At 53.0% G+C, this 19273-nt stretch overlaps 2 protein-coding genes across 2 annotated transcripts in view; one reads left to right on the top strand and one right to left on the bottom strand.

The window, feature by feature from the left end:
* DENND2A (DENN domain containing 2A) overlaps positions 1 to 12460 on the bottom strand; it is a 103023-nt gene extending 90563 nt beyond the window's left edge. The window contains exon 1 of the mRNA XM_016205096.2: positions 12405 to 12460. The gene's annotated coding sequence lies outside the window, so the exon portion shown is untranslated. The remainder of the gene's footprint in view (positions 1 to 12404) is intronic.
* On the top strand, positions 7582 to 19181 carry ADCK2 (aarF domain containing kinase 2). Its single transcript, XM_016205099.2, has 8 exons — positions 7582 to 8761; positions 9564 to 9710; positions 12258 to 12386; positions 13377 to 13472; positions 15637 to 15888; positions 16673 to 16801; positions 17585 to 17638; positions 18732 to 19181. Exons 1-8 carry the CDS (start codon positions 7832 to 7834, stop codon positions 18870 to 18872), a joined length of 1878 nt encoding a protein of 625 aa, XP_016060585.2. The 5' UTR covers positions 7582 to 7831; the 3' UTR covers positions 18873 to 19181.
* Positions 19182 to 19273: the final 92 nt, after the last annotated feature.

Raw genomic sequence — 19273 nt, 5'->3', positions numbered from 1 at the left:
CTGGTCCGGATTCAAACCCAGGGCGCTTCAGTCCTCCGGCCAACGTTCTAAACACTGAGCCAAACCAGCCAGGGCTGTTCCTTCGTCTCTGGGTTTTGGATGCTACCTTGTTTTAGAAAAACATTCCTGCCTCTGTTCAGACTCTGATGAGTGATGCTGGCACTTGTGCTTTGCAAGTTTCCATCCCTGCCTGCTTGTCCCAGCCCCAACTCCACCTTTCCTCAGGGCTGGCTGCTTCCCTCCCTGGGTCATCCGATGAGTATGTCACCATGGCAGGGGACCCACGCATGACTCCCTTCCCTCCTTTCCTGTGAGGCCCTGCCCCTGCTGGCTCCCTGGAGCTTTTCCAACTGATGCTACCCCTGGTCTCTCCCAAGCCTTGGTTCTCAAGCTCCCGAGGGAAGGGTAGCCCCCCAAGGTGGGGCCTGTGCACTGGGGCCTGGAAGACCGTCTAAGTGGCCCCCTCTTCTCCCAGCTCCTGACACCGACTGCTCCGACAGTGCCTCCTCTTGCCCTCCCTGTCTGTCCTCAGCTTCTCTCCACTGTGGAAAGTGAGAGCCAGGGTAGGAGGGAGGGCCTGGCCTCAAGTCAGGAAAGCTGTGAGTGGGAGGAGGGGGAAAGAGTGGATTGTTCCTGATCTTAAATCCTGCCTTTTCCACCCAGCACAGTCTTGGATCTCTGCAGAACGTCTCAACACCCTCCTCTTCTTCCCTTGGCATCCTGCTGAAGAGGTCGGCCTGCAGGTCAGGCCAAATCCTGCTCTAAAGCAAGTTGCTTCTCCTCTAACCCTCAGTGTCTCCCCCCCACCCCCCAATATATCTTTATTGATTTCAGAGAGAGGAAGGGAGAGGGAGAGAGAGTTGAAACATCAATGATGAGAGAGTCATTTATCGAGCCCGAACCCGGACATATGCCCTGACCGGTAATTGAACCTTGATCTCCTGGATCCTAGGTCGACGCTCAACCGCTGAGCCACACCCTGCCAGGCTAACCCTCAGTGTCTTCATCTATAAAGTGGAAACAGGATCGGTTATGCCACCCCATCTCTCGTGGATTAAAGGAGATCATTAAGTAAAGGATGTTGTCCCCTCCTGGCCCCTGGGGGCGCCCTCTGTTAGCTTCTCCTAATCTCATTTCCAGGAGCGCAGGATGCTCAGGGTTCAAGAGGCCAGAGCAGGCAGCTAGCTTTTCTTCTCCCCCATTCGAGTTGAGCTTCCCGACTCCATGATCCGTTTTAGGTCCAGGGCCTCTGCCAGGGCCTGGCCAGCAGCACAGTGCCTGCTTCATCTTAGCTACAAGCCAAGTGAAGGAGACTGAGGGCTGAGAGGGGTAGCCTGGTTACAACCCGGAGGGAGCCTCAGAAGGAGCCTTTGAGCATCTCCTCTCCAAAACTCTTCAATTTCCACTGAAATTCCTTGTTCCAGGCACTTGACGTATGTCATGTCATGTAATCCTCCCCACACATCTGAGCAATGAAATATTATTCCCACCATTTTAGGGGTGAGAAACCCAAGTTCCAAGAGGTTATGTACCTTATCTGAGGTCACACAGGCCCAGGACGGTGGGGGTGAAGCCATGTTCCTTTGTTACACCAGGTTGTCTGAGAACCAGCGCCACCCACTCACTCTGGAGGGGGGTTTCTGGATCAGTATTCAATCCCAGTCCTGGCATTTCCTGGGGCATCTCTGACCCTCCTCCCTAGGGATCAGGTACCCCTGTTTGGGACACTATTTTCCATTCTTTCACAGCCCCTTGACAGCAACCTGCTTCTATCTCATTGCCACCTGCCCCGTGCATAGTTGAAAAGCATACACACAGTAGACGATGGATGACAGGCTGGGTTATTTTATGATGATGATTTTATCTAGAAAACTGGCATGGGGAGAGAAATCATTTATCTGTGCTTAGGCCCTTAATATTTGGATGAGATAGAGCAAGGAAGGAACTTATTTTAGCAGCGAAAGTCACCTTGACATGCCCTTGGAGAGGCTTCTCATCCTTCCGACTGACCAACAGTGGATCTGAGCCTGTGGCGCCATCTGGACAAGCAGCTGGGCTCCCCTTGTCTTTCATGGGCACCCTGCTCCTTCCCTCTATTCTTGTTCCATCGCTTGTGCCATCCTTGGCCCATTCTCTCCTCCTAGAGAGGCTGGACGTGAGGTCCTTTCTGCCCCACCACAACCCCTGGCTGGCTTCCTCTGAGGAAACAAAACCAAGCCAAGCATCCCACACAAACCTCAAACCCAGTCTTGGTTTGTTCTTGGTCCCAATCAAATGTCATCCAGGAGCTGTGGTGTGGAAGGGGAGGGGAAGCTCAGGCCACCCAGGGGAGGGGAGCAGGGCCCAGACTGAGGGCCCCGGGCTCCTGCACCCTCCCCTAGCTTTCAAGGGCCTGGCTTTGGCTGCGATCACTTTGTCTAGCTTTAGGACAGAGGCATTAAAGGACCAGGAGCAGCGGAGCTGCAGAAAGCATGGTGGGGCACAGCAGAGCAGAGCAGGATGGGACCTTACCTATGAGCAGGAGCACGCCACTCAGGAGGGAGGGGACCTGTTGGGGGGGCCACATGCATTAGTACAGGAGCGGCACCTGCCCCTGGGTAGAGCTAGAACAACCCATCTAGGCAACCAGAAGGTGGAAACCAGAAGAGGAGAGAAATTCTCTCAAGAAGTAATGGAGACCATTCAACTAAAGAGACAGAAAGAGAAAGGGAGACATAGCAGTAGCAAGTAGGCCTACCTGAGGAGGGGATGTGAAAACCATGGCAGCAAATGGGGAAAGAGGCAGGCATGCCTAAGACAGCCTCCTCCCTTAGTGTCTTTTCCAGTATTGATTCTGACATTTTCTATGTGTATGGGTGCCCCAGGGCCAGAATTTTTATGCCCAGGTCCAACTTTCTTAGAAGCCAATTGCAGGCCAGGTGCACTACGCAGGGCCGGGGGGCAGGGATGGGGTCCGTGCTTCCCAAACTTTGTGTTTGCCTGATAATCCCCTTGGCTTGTTCAGGGATGGGGTGGGGAATCTAATCTTCCCCATAGGGACCCTAATGCAGGGGAGGCCAGCAGTCTGCAGTTTCACAAGCACCCCAGGTGTTTGGGGTGGAGCTGGCTCAAGTTCCCACTGGAGACACACTAGTGTAGGGCATGTTCAGTTCAGGGGGATGGGAAAGGAAAAGGGGAGGTTTCGGCAGGCGTAGGCAGGGGTTGATGCTCTATTATGAAGAAAGTGAGTGTGGCGGTGGGGGTGCTGAAAGGGCCTCAGCAGAGAACTGTCCTCAACACAGAGCCCAGTGGTTCTCACCTAGGGACAACTTTGCTCCCCTGGAGACCTTTGACAATGTTTGAAGACATTTTAAAGTCACAGCTGGGAAAGGGGGAGTATTTCTGGCATCCAGTGGGTAGAGGCCAGAGATGCTGCTAAACATCCTACAATGTACAGGACAGCTTCCCATCCCCCTTGTCCACACCCATCACATCCAATAAAGAATTATCCTGCCCCAAATGTCAAAAGTACAGAGGTAGAGAATCCCAGAGCCTGCCGATTCCCTATCCCCACCTTCTGCCCCAAGGTTTGAGCATGGTGCCTGCTACATAACACGGTTACTTGGGAAATGCTAAAGTCACCCGCGTTTGGATCGTTGCCAAGATAAGCACAGCCAGGTGGGCCTGCGCATCCTTCCCAGCCCATCCATTTCTTCCCAGCCAGGTCTGGGAACCCAGGGGAATGGTGCCACCTAGTGATACCAGAGTTAACACGAGCAGGAACAGTTCCAAGAACAGGAAACTATTAACAATAATTGGCTGGCGTTTGCTGTGGAGATTTTATGGGAGAAACTGAAGATTACCCAAATGAGAACAGAGGTTATTTATTCAGATCTTTCTATAGCGAGGGAGTCAGCCGTCATCACGTGCGTCTGGCAGAGATTCAAGTACAAGTGAAGACGCACATGCTAGTGGGCAAGGTTTATAGAGAGAAAAAGGCTTCGGGTGGGCCCTAAACTGCAGGTTGGTAGCACAGGGAAGCTGGAGGCCGGGGTGTATTGTGATTGGTTTGGAGAGGACATTTGGCTTTCTACAGCGGGGTCTTGAGTTGGAAGTGGGGGTGAAAATTAGAGAAGCTGGAACTCATTGACTAAGACCTGACTGTTCTGGGCCCATTGCTGCAGAGGCTGTGAGTTAGGGTTCTATTGTCATATGTGGACTGGCCAGTGTCTGGATAGTCAGTCTCTTAATTTGTTAATCATTCTTGCTGTTACTAATCCCCAAAACAGACTGCATAAAGTTACCCATTTAAGAAAAACTTTTAAAAAAATTTTAAAATGTATATCTTTATTGATTTCAGAGAGAGGAAGGGAGAGGGAGAGAGACAGAAACATCAATGATGAGTCATTGATTGACTGCCTCCCACAGGCCCCCAGCCAGGAATCAAGCCCACAACCCGGGCATGTGCCCTGACCGTGAATCGAACCGGGATCTCCTGGATCCTAGGTCGATGCTCAACTGCTGAGCCACGCCCGGCCAGGTGCCAAGTTTCCCATTTTTCAAGGCTGCCCTTACAAGTCTTGATTTAGGGCTCATATTTGACATACCTTTATCCATGGTGCCTTAATATGTATGACATCATTCTCCTAATGGGTATTCACATGGGCCCTAGGACTCCCTCAGCTTCACCTGCTTGGGTAACTACAGCTCTCTGAGGTGCTGCACTTTCACCACCACCATCACTACCACCACCACCACCACCAGGTCAATGGTTCTCAAACTTTGTTCTTAGGACCAGAAGCAGCCGAAGCCCATGGGAAATTGTTAGAAATGCAAATTCTTGGGCCCCGTTTCTTAAGAGAATCAGACACTGGGTATACGACAGCCCTCAGGTGATTCTGGTGGATGCTAAAGTGGAAATCCACTGCCTCGGGTGGATTTCTAGGATACCCTTATTATTTTAAAAGTATATCTTGATTGATTTCAGAGAGAGGAAGGGAGAGGGAGAGAGAGAGAAACATCAATGATGAAAGTCATTGACTGGCTGCTTCCTGCACGCCCCCACCTGGGGATGGAGCCTGCAACCCGGGCCTGGGCCCTGACCGGGAATCGAACTCGGACCTCCTGGATCTTAGGTCAACCGCTGAGCCACGCCCGGCTGGGCTAGGATACCCTTATTTTAAGTCGGACCTTCCACAATGTATCCTCCAAGTTTGTGAAAATATGTCTGCCATATGAAGTAAGAAGAGAAACAAAACATCTTTAATTTCTCTAGATAATACACATAATATTTGCTAACATGTACTGCCGCAGGGTGTGAAGCACATCACAGTTTGTGGCTTACTGCTTTCAACAGCTGTGAGAGGCAAGTACTATTTTTACCTCCATTTGACAAGTGAAGAGTGTATGCTCCGAGAGGTGAGGTGACTGGTACCCAAGGTTACAAAGAGGGAAATTAAAACTAGGCTTATCTAACTCCAGAATTTTGCTCTTAACTACTGTTAAAGATGTTAATTGCCAGAATCATAAATGTAAATCTAGAGGATTTGTACAGCTTTAGTCAGACTCACTTGCCCCATTAGCTTAAGGAGAAATAGAGGCCCAGAGAGACTTGCTTGAGGTCACGTGGTTACCTCCTAATTAGCAGGCTAGAACCCAGGGCCTCTGGTTTCAGATTAAGTCCTTAATAAGCCCTTTGCTGAATCAGAGGCATACAAGAATATTCCACACACCTTTGGCACGGAGTGGGTAAATAAATCAGTAGGAAGTCGAGGAGGGGATAATTAATGGCTGGACATATTTGAAGCCAGAGGTGGTAGGGATGACTTCTGTCTGCAGCATCTTGTGGAAATGGGAAATGGATTATTAGTTAACGCGGGAGTCGCCCAAAGCACTCCCCATTCCTGTCTGTATCAGCAGCCCGCGTCCCCACATTTTGGGGCACTCCTTAGGGCTGCAGAGTGGCAGTCACGCTTTCATCAGGGGAACCATATCTGGGCCTGGGTTGTGTCAAAGGTGTGTGGAATATTCTCGTATACCTTCGATTCAGCAAAGGGCTTATTGAGGACTTAGTTTGAAACCAGAGGCCCTGGGTTCTAGTCTGCTGTTTCTCTCTCCCCAGGGCTCCTTCCACTTGTGAGGCTCACAGATCACCCCTGGGCAGACTTGGGGGGAAGCCTCTCACCCAGTGCAGGTTGTGTGGAGGTGTCTGTGGTACCCAGGGTGGGCAGCCTCATAGCCCCCACAGGCAGAGCAGAGGACCCCTGAGCCTGCCCTGGTGGTTGACTTATTTCCAAGCTCCCTTTCTCTCTCCCTTGCTGTCTAGAACCATCTGACCTTCCTTTGGTTCTTCAAAGTTACCCCCCCCCCAAAAAACCCCAACAAACCCTCACACCTAACTCCTTCCTATTTCGGGGTTTTTCTTTCCGTCTGAACGTTCATCTTCCCACCCCCAAGGCCTCCCTTCCTCTCTTGCGGGGCTCTTGCCACACTTTGAAATTGCGCAGCGCTCCCCTGCGGTCTCCCTTCTAAGGGGTCAGCGGGTAAGGGCCGGGTGCGCGTCTCCACTGCCCCGCCCAGCCGGGTACCTAGCGCGGTGCAGATACTACTGAGCCTTGATAAAGCTTGGATTTAGCTTAAGAAGTACTTATGGGGCTCCATAAGCAGCTGAGCGGACGAACACGGCCTTTCAGAAGCCGTTCCCCAAGGTCCGAACACTCTCTCCAAATCGACGCCGCCCGGCCGCCTGCCCCGCCCCGCCCGAAAGCCCGTGTTCGCGCTGGCTCGCGGCTCACGGCCTGTGTCGGGGTTTCCACACTCTTTGTAAGGAAAGCTACGCCGATGTCAGGGGACAGACAGAGGCCCGAGGGAAAGAGGGAGCGTGGAGCGCGCGTTTGCGTCCTGCCTGCGACCCAGGGCCCGAGGCCGGGCGGCCTCCGCCGCGCCCCGACCGCGGCCGCTTTAAGGGGCGGGGCCGGAGCCGGCGGGCGGGGCGCTCGCGGGACACGCGGGCCGCGCGGCCTCGGCCCGGCTCCCCGCCCTCCGCACCCCCTTTCCGCTCTGCCCGCCGACCCTCGGCCCCCGCACCCCCTCCCCGCTCTCCCCGCCGACCCTCGGCCCCCCGCCTCTCCTCCCGGCTCTCGGCTTCCCGGGCCTCCGCACCCCCTCCCCGCTCTGCCCACCCGACCCCCGGCCCTCCGCACCCCGACCCTCAGCTCTGCCTCTCCCGCCTCTGCGCCTCGACCCTTCGCAGCACCTCCAGCCCGACCCCCGCCCCCCCCCCCCCCCCGGCCCTGGGCGGGAGCGGGCCGCACGGGCGAGCTCCGCCGTCCCTGGCGCGCGGTGCCTGCGGCTCCCGGCTCTGCCTCCCGAGCGGCCTCCTCGCGCAGGTCGCGTCCGGGCCCCGGGCCTGGCTTCGCGTCCGGCCGGCCCCCTGCGGTTCTCACAGTGGGTTGTCCTGAAAGCCCCCCAGGCGCAGCCCCCCTCGGGCGCAGGCCCGCGGCAGCCCGGGACCTTGGCCTAAGGCCGGGTACCCCGAGGGAGGGAGGGAGGGAGGGAGGGAGGGAGGGAGGCGTGGAGCCCGGAGGGACCTCTGCGCCCTGCCCTCCTGCGGCCAAGGCGGGGCAGGGCAGGGTGACCTAAGAGGTGGTGCGGCCTGGCCGGGCAGGACTCGGCACAGGGCTGGGCTTAGGTTACACATGAGTTTCGTGGGATCAGGCGGCTGCCCCACTTTTAAGTGGAATACTCAGCTGTGGTCCTGGACTCATGTCAGCCTGGCCAGAAGCCTGAACACAGATAGGTAGGTGCCCTTTACCTTTAGGGCAGCAGCCTGGGCTGTGGAACTCCGGGAAGGATGGGGACTCCCTGGCGCTTCTCTGTCAGAGTCTGCTCCTGGCACCTTAGAGGTTTTGAGCTCAGAAAGGGACTCCGTCTTTTAAGGCTCTCTCGATACCCTCAAAAGTCCAGACTCTGTTGGCTGCTCTTTGGCACTTTGCCCAAACTCCTCTCAGTCTATGGGGACACTGGTGAGGGGGCCCCTGAGAACGTGTGTCAGCGAAGGGCCAGCTGGAGTGACCTGGCTGAAAATGGGCCCCTGGAGAGAGTCTCCGGAGAGGGGCCCCTAGGCTGCCTCCTTCTGCACCTCCGGATCGGGCTCCGGGCTGGGGCTCTCTTGGTGAAGTTCTTCCCCCTCCTTTTACTCTACCCTCTCACCTACCTGGCTCCCAGCATCTCCAGCCTCTGGCTCCACCTGCTTCTGAAAGCCACGGAGACCTCAGGCCCAACGTACATCAAACTGGGCCAGTGGGCCAGCACCCGGCGAGATCTCTTCTCGGAGGCTTTCTGTGCCCAGTTCTCCAATCTGCACGTCCATGTGACCCCGCACCCTTGGACTCACACTGAACACGCCCTGCAGCAGGCGTTTGGGGAGAACTGGGGGAAGGTCCTCTGCTTTGAGAAGCGGGAACCAGTGGGCTCGGGCTGTGTGGCCCAGGTGTACAAAGCGCGTGCCAATCCTGCCTTCCTGGAGAGTGACAGCAGGCAGAGGCTTGCCGCCTCTGGGCTGCAGCCTCGTTCAGAGAACGGGGCAGCTGGGGGCCTGAGAGAGCTCTTTGGACACCTGGGGGAGGGGCGGAGGTCTCAAGGAAGTCTTGCTGACCAGTCATTGCTAGAAAGGCTGCTTCTTCCTAAAGCTGACCTGGATGGATCAGACGCAGTCGTATCCCAGGCGCTGGCACCTGCCCACCTACCTGAACCACATCACCTCATCCCTGTGGCAGTGAAAGTAAGTGCTCTGACGTCTTCCCACCTCTAGAACCCACGGAGCTGTCCTTGATCAGGAACCCCTCCTTTGCAAGTCACCCTATATTGCCTCCCACTGACTTCCATTAGCTTGGCCGTTATGAGTGTGTATGATATGCAAGCTCTTTGATTTCTTGGCTGAGGCAGAGGTGGTGGGAATAGCCTTATAAAGGGAAATGGAGAGGGTTTGGAGACGCTGCCTCTATGGGCGGGAGAACCACCGTCCAACTGACCCACTACTCTGTGGTCAGGATAAATCGGAGACAGACTAGGTGAGACGTGCCGTGGCGAGCCCAAGAGGGCAGTGTTCGTTTTTGCAGAAGTGGCTAACTTCTTGCTTCGTTTCCTGTCACCTGCCTGGGCTCCATCATTTCTTGTCTCCACACTTTTCCATCCCCATTCCAGGGGGACTGGCAGACACAAGTGGCAGGTACCCTGATGCTCTCCTTTACCTCCTGGGGAAAACCCTCCCACATTTTCACCAAGCACTCCAGGGTGCCTCTTATGTACTCTGGGAGCCACTGATCTAAACTAAATATATTTGGGAAGAAAAAGCCCACTTATTCTTCCCAGGAAAGCTAAGTGCAGTGCAGAGGAGCTGCTTCAGCATCTCCTCAGGGAAGGCACATGGGAGTGAGGGAGGCAAGAGCATCCTGGGTGTTGGGACCACTTCCCCTTTGCTCTGATGAGAAGCCAGCTGGCTCTCCTTTGATGGTAGGACCCAGCCCTGGCTGAGTGAATGTGCCTTCCTGATCCCTCCTCTGTCTCACTGCTCTTTCTGGCAGGTATTGCATCCTGGCCTGCTCTCTCAGGTGCAAATGGACCTGCTGCTGATGAAGATGGGCAGCCGATTCCTTGAACTTTTGCCAGGAATCAAGTGGCTTAGCTTGCCTGAGATAGTGGAGGAATTTGAGAAGCTCATGGTTCAACAGGTGAATTTTACTTCCCTCAGTTATAAATAGCATCTAAGAGAGTTCTTGCCATTAGCAGCTGTTTAGTGAGTGCTAATGCTTAATTTCCCAGTGGGTCATGGCTAGTGCGGTATGTTAGTCAGAGTAGGTAACAATAGTTTATATAACAAAGAACACCCAAATCTCAGTAGCTTAATGCAACAATGTTATTGCTTATATCAAAGTTCCATGCAGGTGAACTGAAGGAGAGAGAGGAAGCTCTACACCACAGTTATTCAGGGACCCAATTTCCTCCCAAGTTTGGCACTGCCATCTTCAACATGTGTCATGTAGGGTCAGTGTGGAATTGGGAGAAAAACCATAGAGGACCATGTGAGAGATTTTGTGGCCAGGCCTAGAAGTGATGAATATCACTTCTTCCTCGTGTAAGGTCAGCTTTAATCATGCCAGCCCTGCAAGGGTGCTTGGGAAACAGCCCTCCTCATTGTCTGGGAGGGAAGTGAAATCATTCTGGTGGAACACACAACGTCATCTCTAAGTGCCTTTGTTTCCAGGGCTTTTGAGTAGATAAGGTCCTCCTCCCTGTCTAGGACCTTGGGACATCTGTGTAAGGAGGGAAGGGGGGCAGGCTTGGTAAATACACTTTGGGGGCCATCAGGGCTCCAAGTTGGCATCCACCCTGGCTCCCTGTTGGTAGTGCAGAAATCGGCAGACTTTCAGAAGCAGTGTGCCAAGTCTTCATTTAGGTCCTTGGAAAGAAGGTTTTAAGTCCAAGGAATGTGTTTTAGTGTTTAGAAATCTTTACTTTATGCTGTGGAGTAGTGTAGCCTTGATAATAAAATTAAGACAGAGAAAATAGCTTCTATTCCAATAATCATCTCTGCATTAATGACTCTCAGTTCTACCACCCTTCTGAGCTTCAGTTTCCCTTCGAGAAAGTCTGATAGACATCATGGGGCCCCATCAGATTAAATTCAAATCTCTCTATCTCACCACATTTTGCCTACTAATGGTATCTCAGTAGTCCTATTACATTCCCAGGCTTGAAACCTTACAGTCTGGATGTCTGTGTGGGAGTCTGTTAGAAGCTGATAAACTAAGAAAACGAGTGAGCTTTTCCTGTCCATAGGAATATATTGTAGGCAGAGGGGGCTCACATATAAATACTTGCAAATGGAGTTTGCTCAGAGGTATAGTAGGAGTCTCTACAGGTTCAGTTGGGTTCAGTTGGGGCTCAAGAGAGGAAGTGGTCATTCCATCCTGAGAGTCAAAGCTCCCTTGGCTTCAGTTGGGTCCGGAGAGGTGCGTGGTATTTACAGTTGGACCAAATTGGGGAAAACCATTCCAATCAGAGGGAATAAGGAACGCAAAGGAGGATGGTAGATCAGGCAGGCTGAGGTATTCAGCACTATATCCACTGGATGAAGCTAGAGTTTTGGGCAGTAGAGGAAGGGGGAGGCACAAGAGATGGACCAGAAGAGAGAAGTGGGGGCCAAACCATGACCAACCCGCCTTGGATGTCATCCTAAAGAATTAAGACTTCATTCTGCAGGTAGTAGGGGACACCAGCAGATGGAGAGGGTCATCTTCCAGAGAGGGGAGGTGGGGGGTCAGGGAGCCCAACTCAGATGCCTCTATTAGGGTCAGGTGGCCTCTTGTGAGTCACATGGGAGTGGCAGGGGTGGGAAGGGAGAATAGATCCAAGAGTGGTCAGGGCTGCAGAGCTGATGGTACTGAGCACTGAAGGGATGGAGGGTAGGAGAAGTAATCTGCAGTGACTCTCGGGTGACTGGGTACACATGGGTGTGTGTGAAAGTAAATTGTGTTTAGTAGTGGTAGGGGGCGCTGGACTGGAGGTCAAGGTTCTGTCATCAGGAGGCACTAGATGAAGACGTGAGGGCATGGAGAGGAGAGCAAAGCTGGTGAAGGTCAGGAGCTGAGAGACCAGCATCTGGACACCTGAGGAGGAATGGCCTGGAGACCAGTCCCAGACAGGGCAGTTGAGAAGCAGGGGTGGAAGCTGGGAGAGTGAAGAGAAGAGCGGTTCAGGAAGAATGATGTCACAGAGTTAATTAGGACAAAAATGGAACTGGGCCTTTGAGTCTGGCAGGTGAAAGGCTGAGTGAGTTTGGGGAGAGCAGTCAGTGCAGTGGGGTGGAGGGCAGAGTGGGTGGAAGTGAGCACTGGTCAAGGGAAAGGGCTGGGTGGGGAGCTAGTGAGGGCAGTGGTGGGGAGAGGCCACAAAGCTGAGCCCCTGGGAGATGGGGAAGGGGTCCTCTGGCTGGTGTGAAGGTGGGCAGAGAAGGAAGAGCGGAGAAGCAGCAAAGCCCAGGAACTGCAAGGGTGTCTGCTGCCCGAGCTTAGAGGAGTTCAGGAGGAGATTCAAGGAGGCTCAGGGCTTTAGGGGAGGCCTTTAGTCACAGAATGCCTCCCGGGTCCCCTGGGGAGCTGTGTGGGAGAAGCAGGAGAAGCAGGTGACTCTCGTGACTTGCTAGCTCTTTGGCAGTACAGATGCTGCCATCCCTGTGCCCCAACCACCCCCTCATCTTTTCTCTCCGTGTCCTGTAGATAGACCTGCGCTACGAAGCGCGGAATCTGGAGCACTTCCAGTGCAACTTCCTGGACGTGAAGTCTGTTCGATTCCCCACCCCGCTGCATCCCTTTGTCACCAGCGATGTCTTGGTGGAAACATACGAAGTAAGAATTAGAACTTACCTGGCTGTGCCTTTCACTCACAGCAGTGCATCTCTGCTTCACCGGAAGGCTTTGGTCTGCAAAGACAAGAGCCGAGAGAGCGTGATTCCACGAGAGAGGAGTTCGGACATGACACGAGAGTGGGCGGTGGCATAGTGAGGTGGCTGGGAACCTGGATGCGGCCTCAGACTTGCTGGGTTTGAAAATTTGCTCTGCCACTTTATTTGCTTGGTGACTTCAGTCTCCTCATGTATGACAGCAGCCCACTGCTCCTGCCTCATGGAGTTCTCCCAGGAGTCAGTGACACACTGAATGCACAATGCCCTCAGCCAGAGTTTGCAGGGAGAGTGCTCATCAAGTGTTTGTGTCACGTCATTGGCCTTAGCTGTCTCCTGGTCCAGCCTCCATTGTAACGATGGTAATATGAGATCCAGGGAAGTGATGCCACCTGCCAGTTACTAGCTGTGTGGCCTTGAGCAAGTTACTTAACCTCTCTGGGCCTTAGTTCTTTTATTGGTTAATTAGCGATAACCAGACCTATCTCGGTGGGCTGCTCTGACAATTAAATAACTAATCTATATGAAATGCATATTTACTAGCTCCCCTTTCTTCTCTTTTCCCTTTTCCCATTTTCTTGTTCAAGGTTACAGAACTTATTCATGTCTCTATTGGCTGGTTCTTGACCAGAAACTAGCTCCCCTGGTCCTGTTCCTGTCTCTTCCCACCAGGTTGTGACATTCTTACCTGTGGGTGGCAGAGTCAGTGGGTTTCCTCTAATAAGCCTATGGGGCTTGTTTTTCCTTTGAGAAGTGTCATGGAAGAGAAACGTAAATAGGTTAAAGTGGACTTGTGGGTGACTGACTCATAGGGGTTCTAAGAAAGGAAAAACTCTTTGGGTCACTTTGTAATCGTTGGGAAGGCGACACCATGTGTTCCGAGAGGGTGAGGAGCAGGACTGTCCCGGTTAAAGCTGTTCCCTCCCTGATTTTCAAGGAGAGCGTGCCTGTGTCCAGTTACCAGCAGGCAGGGATTCCTGCTGACTTGAAGAGGAAGATTGCTCGGCTGGGGATCAACATGCTCCTGAAGATGGTGAGCTCATGGCTGGGAGAGGGTGCTCAGGCAAGCCTGGGGCTGACTTGCATCTGGGGAAAGGGCAGGGACACTGCTTGGCTACCCTGGGTGGAGGGCAAGCCCAGTGTAGAGTGTGCTCTAGAAACAGCCGAGCCTACCAACACACTTGCTCACTGACTGCTCTGTTAGGCACTATCTCAGCGGCTTGCTGGCTGTCACCATGCAAGGTGCTGTGGGAAGGGCAGGGACCAAGACCCAGGCCCTGTCCAAGTTGCCTACAAATAGTCCAAGACAATATCATGTTATATGCTACTTCATTCATTCATTCAGCAAGTATTTATTGAGCATTTGCTACGTGCCAGGCAATACTGCTTTATAGTAGTGAGCAAAATAGACCTGATCACAATGTTCACAGAACTACCGTTTAGTAGGAAGTCTGTCCATGAAGAAATACATTATATATAGGGTAAGTCCTGGCACCAACGGCCATTTAAGAGGGGCCTGTCCTGCCCAGCTGGCATGGCTCAGCGTCTATGATCCAGGAGATCGAGGTTCGATTCCCAGTCAGGGTACATGCCCGGGTTGGGGGCTTGATCCCCAGCAGGGGCCTGTAGTAGGCAGCGGATCAATGACTCTCTCTCATTGTTGATGTTTCTATCTCTCTCCCTCTCCCTTCCTCTCTCTGAAATATATATATATTTTAAAAGAGGAGCCTGTCCTGCCCAGGGCTCTATTCAGGAAGTGGCTCCACCTCAGCTGGAATGTGAAGGACGAGGGGACAGCCAGTGACTGGATAGCTGACATTCAGGGGGAGGACGTAGTGGCCTCAGCGATGTCAGTTACCAGCATCATTAGTAGTAGTAGTAGCGACCCAGCGTTGATAGCAGCTCACGGGCAGGAGCAAAGAAAGAAGATACTGATCACTGTCCAGCGTCTGAGGTCTTCTCAGTGGCTGGCATAGAAGGGAGTGTTTGAGGGACGGATGGCAGGGTCTAGGCTGGATAGGCAGGACGAGTGCCCAGGTGTGGAGGGTACAGAGTCGGGGCAAGAAGGAACCAGGTGTGTGGTCTGAGAGCGGGAGGAAAACTGATGTGACCAAGATGGAGCCATGAGGGGCAGGCGAGCAGGATGGTGGGGTGGTACAAGTTGACAGCATGGTGGAAGCTGTAAGCACTCCTGCGGAGAGGGCTCAGGGCTGGGTGCCCTGACGCCACCTCCAGCCCCAGGGTCCATGGGTGTGAGGGTCAGCATTTCCCACCCAAGGAGCTCCTGGAGAAGTGAGGTTGTTATGGGAGAACCAGGTTTCCACTTGTCAGTGCAGTGGAAGCTCAGTGGACAGAGGACTTTGTCCCCAGTAACAGCTCCAAGGGGCACTGTGGTAAGATGGGAGGGTGCAGTGGGGAGTAGCCAGGGTAAAAGCAGCAGTAAGCAGCACCCAGGAGTGAGGGTTTCATGGGGGACTTCCAGCTCCTGGGATCAAGGATGGGGGCATAGGCCCTGAGGGGATGAGCTGACAGCAAGGTGCCAGGAGGTTTGGGGTCAAGGTCAGGTGCAAGCCCTAGTTTCCTCAGTTCCCAGGATTTTCACTGCAGTAGCAGCAAAGTCAGAATCTGGACTAGGAGGGTCGCTGTGGCCTGCGTCCAGGAGGATGGGCTCTGTGTGGGCCAGGAGGAGTCCCCTGAGAGCTGTTCCAGGTGCAGCTGCTCTGCACCTCTGCACTGGGCCTCTTCTTTTACCCCTTATAGAAGAACTGCTAAGACCACTGAGATGATCTTTCATGGGAGACAGATTTCTGTTCCACAGTCACACCTGACTTCCTGTCTATCACAGTCTCTGGGGCTTTCTTTCCTGCTTAGCAGGTTCAAAGACATTTCTCCCTGACTACCTGATACTGTGTGCCAGTAGGCGGTTGTCAGTATTGCTGTTAGATATCACTGTGTAGACAGATCGAGGTAATGGAGAGGAAATCTGATTTATGAAATATTTGAAAGAAAGGAAGTTCCATGAATTTTATGAGCAGAGAGGTTTGGGGAAAATCTTTAAACAATGAGTAGATAATTATTTTAATTTGAACATTAATTGCTTGAACCACAGAGTAAAAATAAGTGTTTTGAAATGCAGTATGTTCTTCGAGTTTTCATGAGGGTTGACTTAGCCTTGAATAGTGCTCATCTCTTTCCAGATATTTGTGGACAACTTTGTCCATGCGGACCTTCACCCTGGGAACATCCTGGTCCAGGGGGCCGACGGTCTTTCCAATAGCCAAGAGGCTCGGCTGCAGCAGGTGGATATCTGTGACACGCTGGTGGTGTCCGTGACGCCCGCCCGGTGCCCGCTGCGCTTGGTACTCCTGGATGCTGGCATCGTGGCCGAGCTGCAGGCCGTTGATCTGAGGAACTTCCGGGCAGTTTTCATGGCTGTGGCGATGGGACAGGTGAGACCCATTGGCCCTTGGGAGTTGGGCCCAAATCTCTTAGGGCTCCTCAGCCTTTGTCATTCTGGTAAATGTCCATGTTTGCCAAGGGTGCTCCTGACAGAAACGTCATGGGTCTTTAATCAGAATGTGCTGGTGCTGTGACTGAGGCCAGTTCCAAGCAGCTTATGGTTTGGGATGGGAAGAAATGCCTCCTTCCCAAACGGCGGTGTGTAGTCGTGGTAGTTTGTATGGTAGTTTCTCTTCTTTCTTCAGCAAGTGCAGGGGTGGGCACTAGGAAGGCTGGCTCCTGTGTAGGAGGCTTCAGAGGGGGCAAACAGAGGTTGAGCCTGGGCCTAAGTGGCAGGTAGGGTGGGGCATGTTCCCTTGTGCAGGTTTGGGCAGAAGAAGGTCACAGCCCCAGGAGGGAGAGCTTGGCTCCGGGGGTGGTGCTGTGGGAGATGAAAGACATTAGCAGTGACCACCAGGCAGGTGGGTGTTTGGAGAGACCATGGAGGCTCTGGTCATGGGGTGTCCTGGGCAGGGGAGGAGCGAGAAGGCTGCAGCAGAGAGGCTGGGCCAGCCATGAGGAGGGAATTCTGCTGGGGCAGGAAGGGAGCCCACGAGGACAGCATGGCTGGTCCAGCCCGGTGGTTCTGAGGCCAGGCTGGTTGGTCAGCAGTGGCCAAAGGCAGGACCGTAGAAGAATTAGGTGGAAACAACTAGGATATGGAGAAGTTGGGCAGAGCATATAGTTTTGTACCCTCCCAGCTCTACCAAGTTTCTTTCCTTTTGCATCTTCCAGGGCCAAAGAGTGGCTGAGCTCATCCTGCATCATGCTCGGGCCAGTGAGTGCAAGGACGTGGAGCGGTTCAAGGCAGAGATGGCCACACTGGTGACACAGGCCAGGAAGGACACCATCACCCTGGAGAAGGTGAGCAGGCCACTCGAGGGGGAGGGGTCTGAGGCCTGCCCTTGCCCTTGGACAGAACCCCAAGTGGAAGGGAGATCTTTTAATGGGGAGAAGTCTGGAGGGGGTTTGAGTTTTAAGATAGATAAAGAACAAACCTTCCTCTGCCCCCATCTCCCAGGTGTGAGGCCCACTGAAATCTCTGGCTCGCAAGAGTGGCTCCTTGGCCAGGTTCTCAGGGTGGCTGGGTATGACGTTTATGGTGTGGGACCCCTTCCTGCCTGGGGGGTAGCTGTTCTGCGGCTTCCTCTGTATCTCCAGCTCAGCCGAGCTTGGAGGGAGGGATGACAAAGGTCTCTGAGCAGCCCAAGGACGTACCTAATGTGCATACCATTTACTTAGACCTGAGCCAGAGTCCACTCTATATTTTGCACTCAGTTCTAGCAAACCTGTTTCCCCCCCAAGTTCATGGTCTACACTAGCAGTATCGAGCCAGAGCGAGCAGCAGCTGGCACCCAGGCACTGCCGGATGTCCTTGCTCAGATGTGGTTTTTGTGTGTGCTGCGGGGAGACAGAGGGGGAGCCTCTTCCTGGGAGGAGTCTTTCAACTCATGCTCCTCATGCTCAAGCTGGGAGCTGGGCTTGTGTGTGCAGTCCTTCTGGAGTTCGCCCCTTTCCACTCACTGGTGTGTGTGTGTGCGTAAGAGAGAGAGAGGGTATGGGGGCGGGATGGGGGCACTGCACAGGGAGAGAAGTGGTTTTGGGGGGATTGGCACTCTCTGCCGTCAGCTTTATTCTCTTTTCCAGCTCCAAGTTTCCAGTCTTCTGTCGAACGTCTTTAAGTTACTGATGACTCACAAGGTGAGGCCCTGGCAGAGCTGAGCCCTCTGCTCTCTGGTCAGGCTGGAGGGGAGGTCTCTGGGGAGGTGGGTGGCTGGCCAAAGGGGGGTGAGAGATACTTCCCTCATATGAGATCTTGGTTTTGAAAACATTTTTTGCACCGATTCATTAGCATGGAGAGTTCTGTTTCTGTGTACTAACTAGGTACAGCAGGTCCTTCCTTTGTCACACTGTTGGTCTGTGTCTCTCAGTCTGTGCTATCTAGTATCTGTGATACTGAGCTGGAGAAAATGGATTTATAGATGTAAAACCATCTAACTAAAGTTCTCATGCCCCTTCCCTCCTCAGTTCACATTAACGATACTTGGTATTAACTTAACTCATACTTAGTTCTTTCCTGTGTGGTGTAGTGTCTTGGGATTAGGGGTGGCCCAAGAGGAGGTACCTCATGTCCTGGTGTGTTCAGAGGCCCTGTCACGGCTGCCCTGGCCTGTGCCTACTGTCCCTGTCCCTTGGAGGGAGGTGGCCTCACAGTTCTTCACCCTGGCCTTTGTCCATCTCCTTGTGATGGAGTGTGGTCTTGGACTATTCTTCAAAGTAAAGCTGCCAGCCAAGGGTATAAGGAGTTGAGGGAAGAGGAGGGAGCATTCTTGTCTAAAGATGGCCTTTCCCATTGTTTCTGCAATCTGATAATGAAATACCTACTGCATGGAAAACGCAGCCAATTGGCAAGGGCCATAACATAGAATCAAGAGTTAGAAAGTTGGCTGGTTAGAAGAATGACCCTTATTTAGATTTATAGTGTCTGGTATATCTCAGAGATACTAATTTTATAATTTTTAAGTCATATATATGTGCTATATCTGAACACACACATACCTCTAGAGAAGTACATACCACATCCCCCCGATTTTTTCTTAGTAATACTAGTAGACGGGAGGTTGGGTGAGTAGATGAGATGGTGGGGAAAAGTGATGGGGTAGGGAAAAGAATGTTAGGTGGACAGTAAAAAATCACAGGGGTGGGTGCAAGAGGCTGAGAACAGATCAACATGGCTCTCCAGAACTCTCTATATCAATGGGCTTTGGAAAGAACCACTTATTTTCTGTTGTAGGTAAAGCTTGAGAGCAACTTCGCCTCCATTGTGTTTGCCATCATGGTGCTAGAGGGGCTCGGCCGCTCGCTGGACCCCAAACTGGACATTCTGGAGGCAGCCAAGCCCTTCCTGCTGAAAGGTCTAGTGTCTTCCCCCTGATGGTGGCAGTGGGTGTGCAGCGGGCCTCGTGTCAGAACCAAAGACCACTCCCAACAGCCTCCTGGGGCCGCTTGAACATTTATAGATTGGGATGTGTGGAGGGCAGGACTTTGCTTTTCTCTTTGATGTGGCTGCAGGCATCTGTTTAAACAGCTTTGGGTTATTTGGGGAAGTAAAGGGAGGGAAGGGCGTTATCCATTCAGTCACAGGAGCTGGGCCTGGTGGGAGACTAATTCAGGGAAGAGGTTCTGTGGAGGGCGAATAAACTTAGTTATTTTGTTTTCTTCCTTTTCTCTCTTCTCCTCTTACCCCTCTGTGCTCCCTTGTCAGGTGGGTCCTCCTGGACTCTGATAATTAGGTTAGAAAATGTCACAGAATCCTATAGACTCATGGCTTCCAAT

This window comes from Miniopterus natalensis, chromosome 10, assembly GCF_054644295.1.
Source record: "Miniopterus natalensis isolate mMinNat1 chromosome 10, mMinNat1.hap1, whole genome shotgun sequence".
NCBI lineage: Eukaryota > Metazoa > Chordata > Mammalia > Chiroptera > Miniopteridae > Miniopterus > Miniopterus natalensis.
This window is presented reverse-complemented; position numbering and strand designations above follow the sequence as displayed.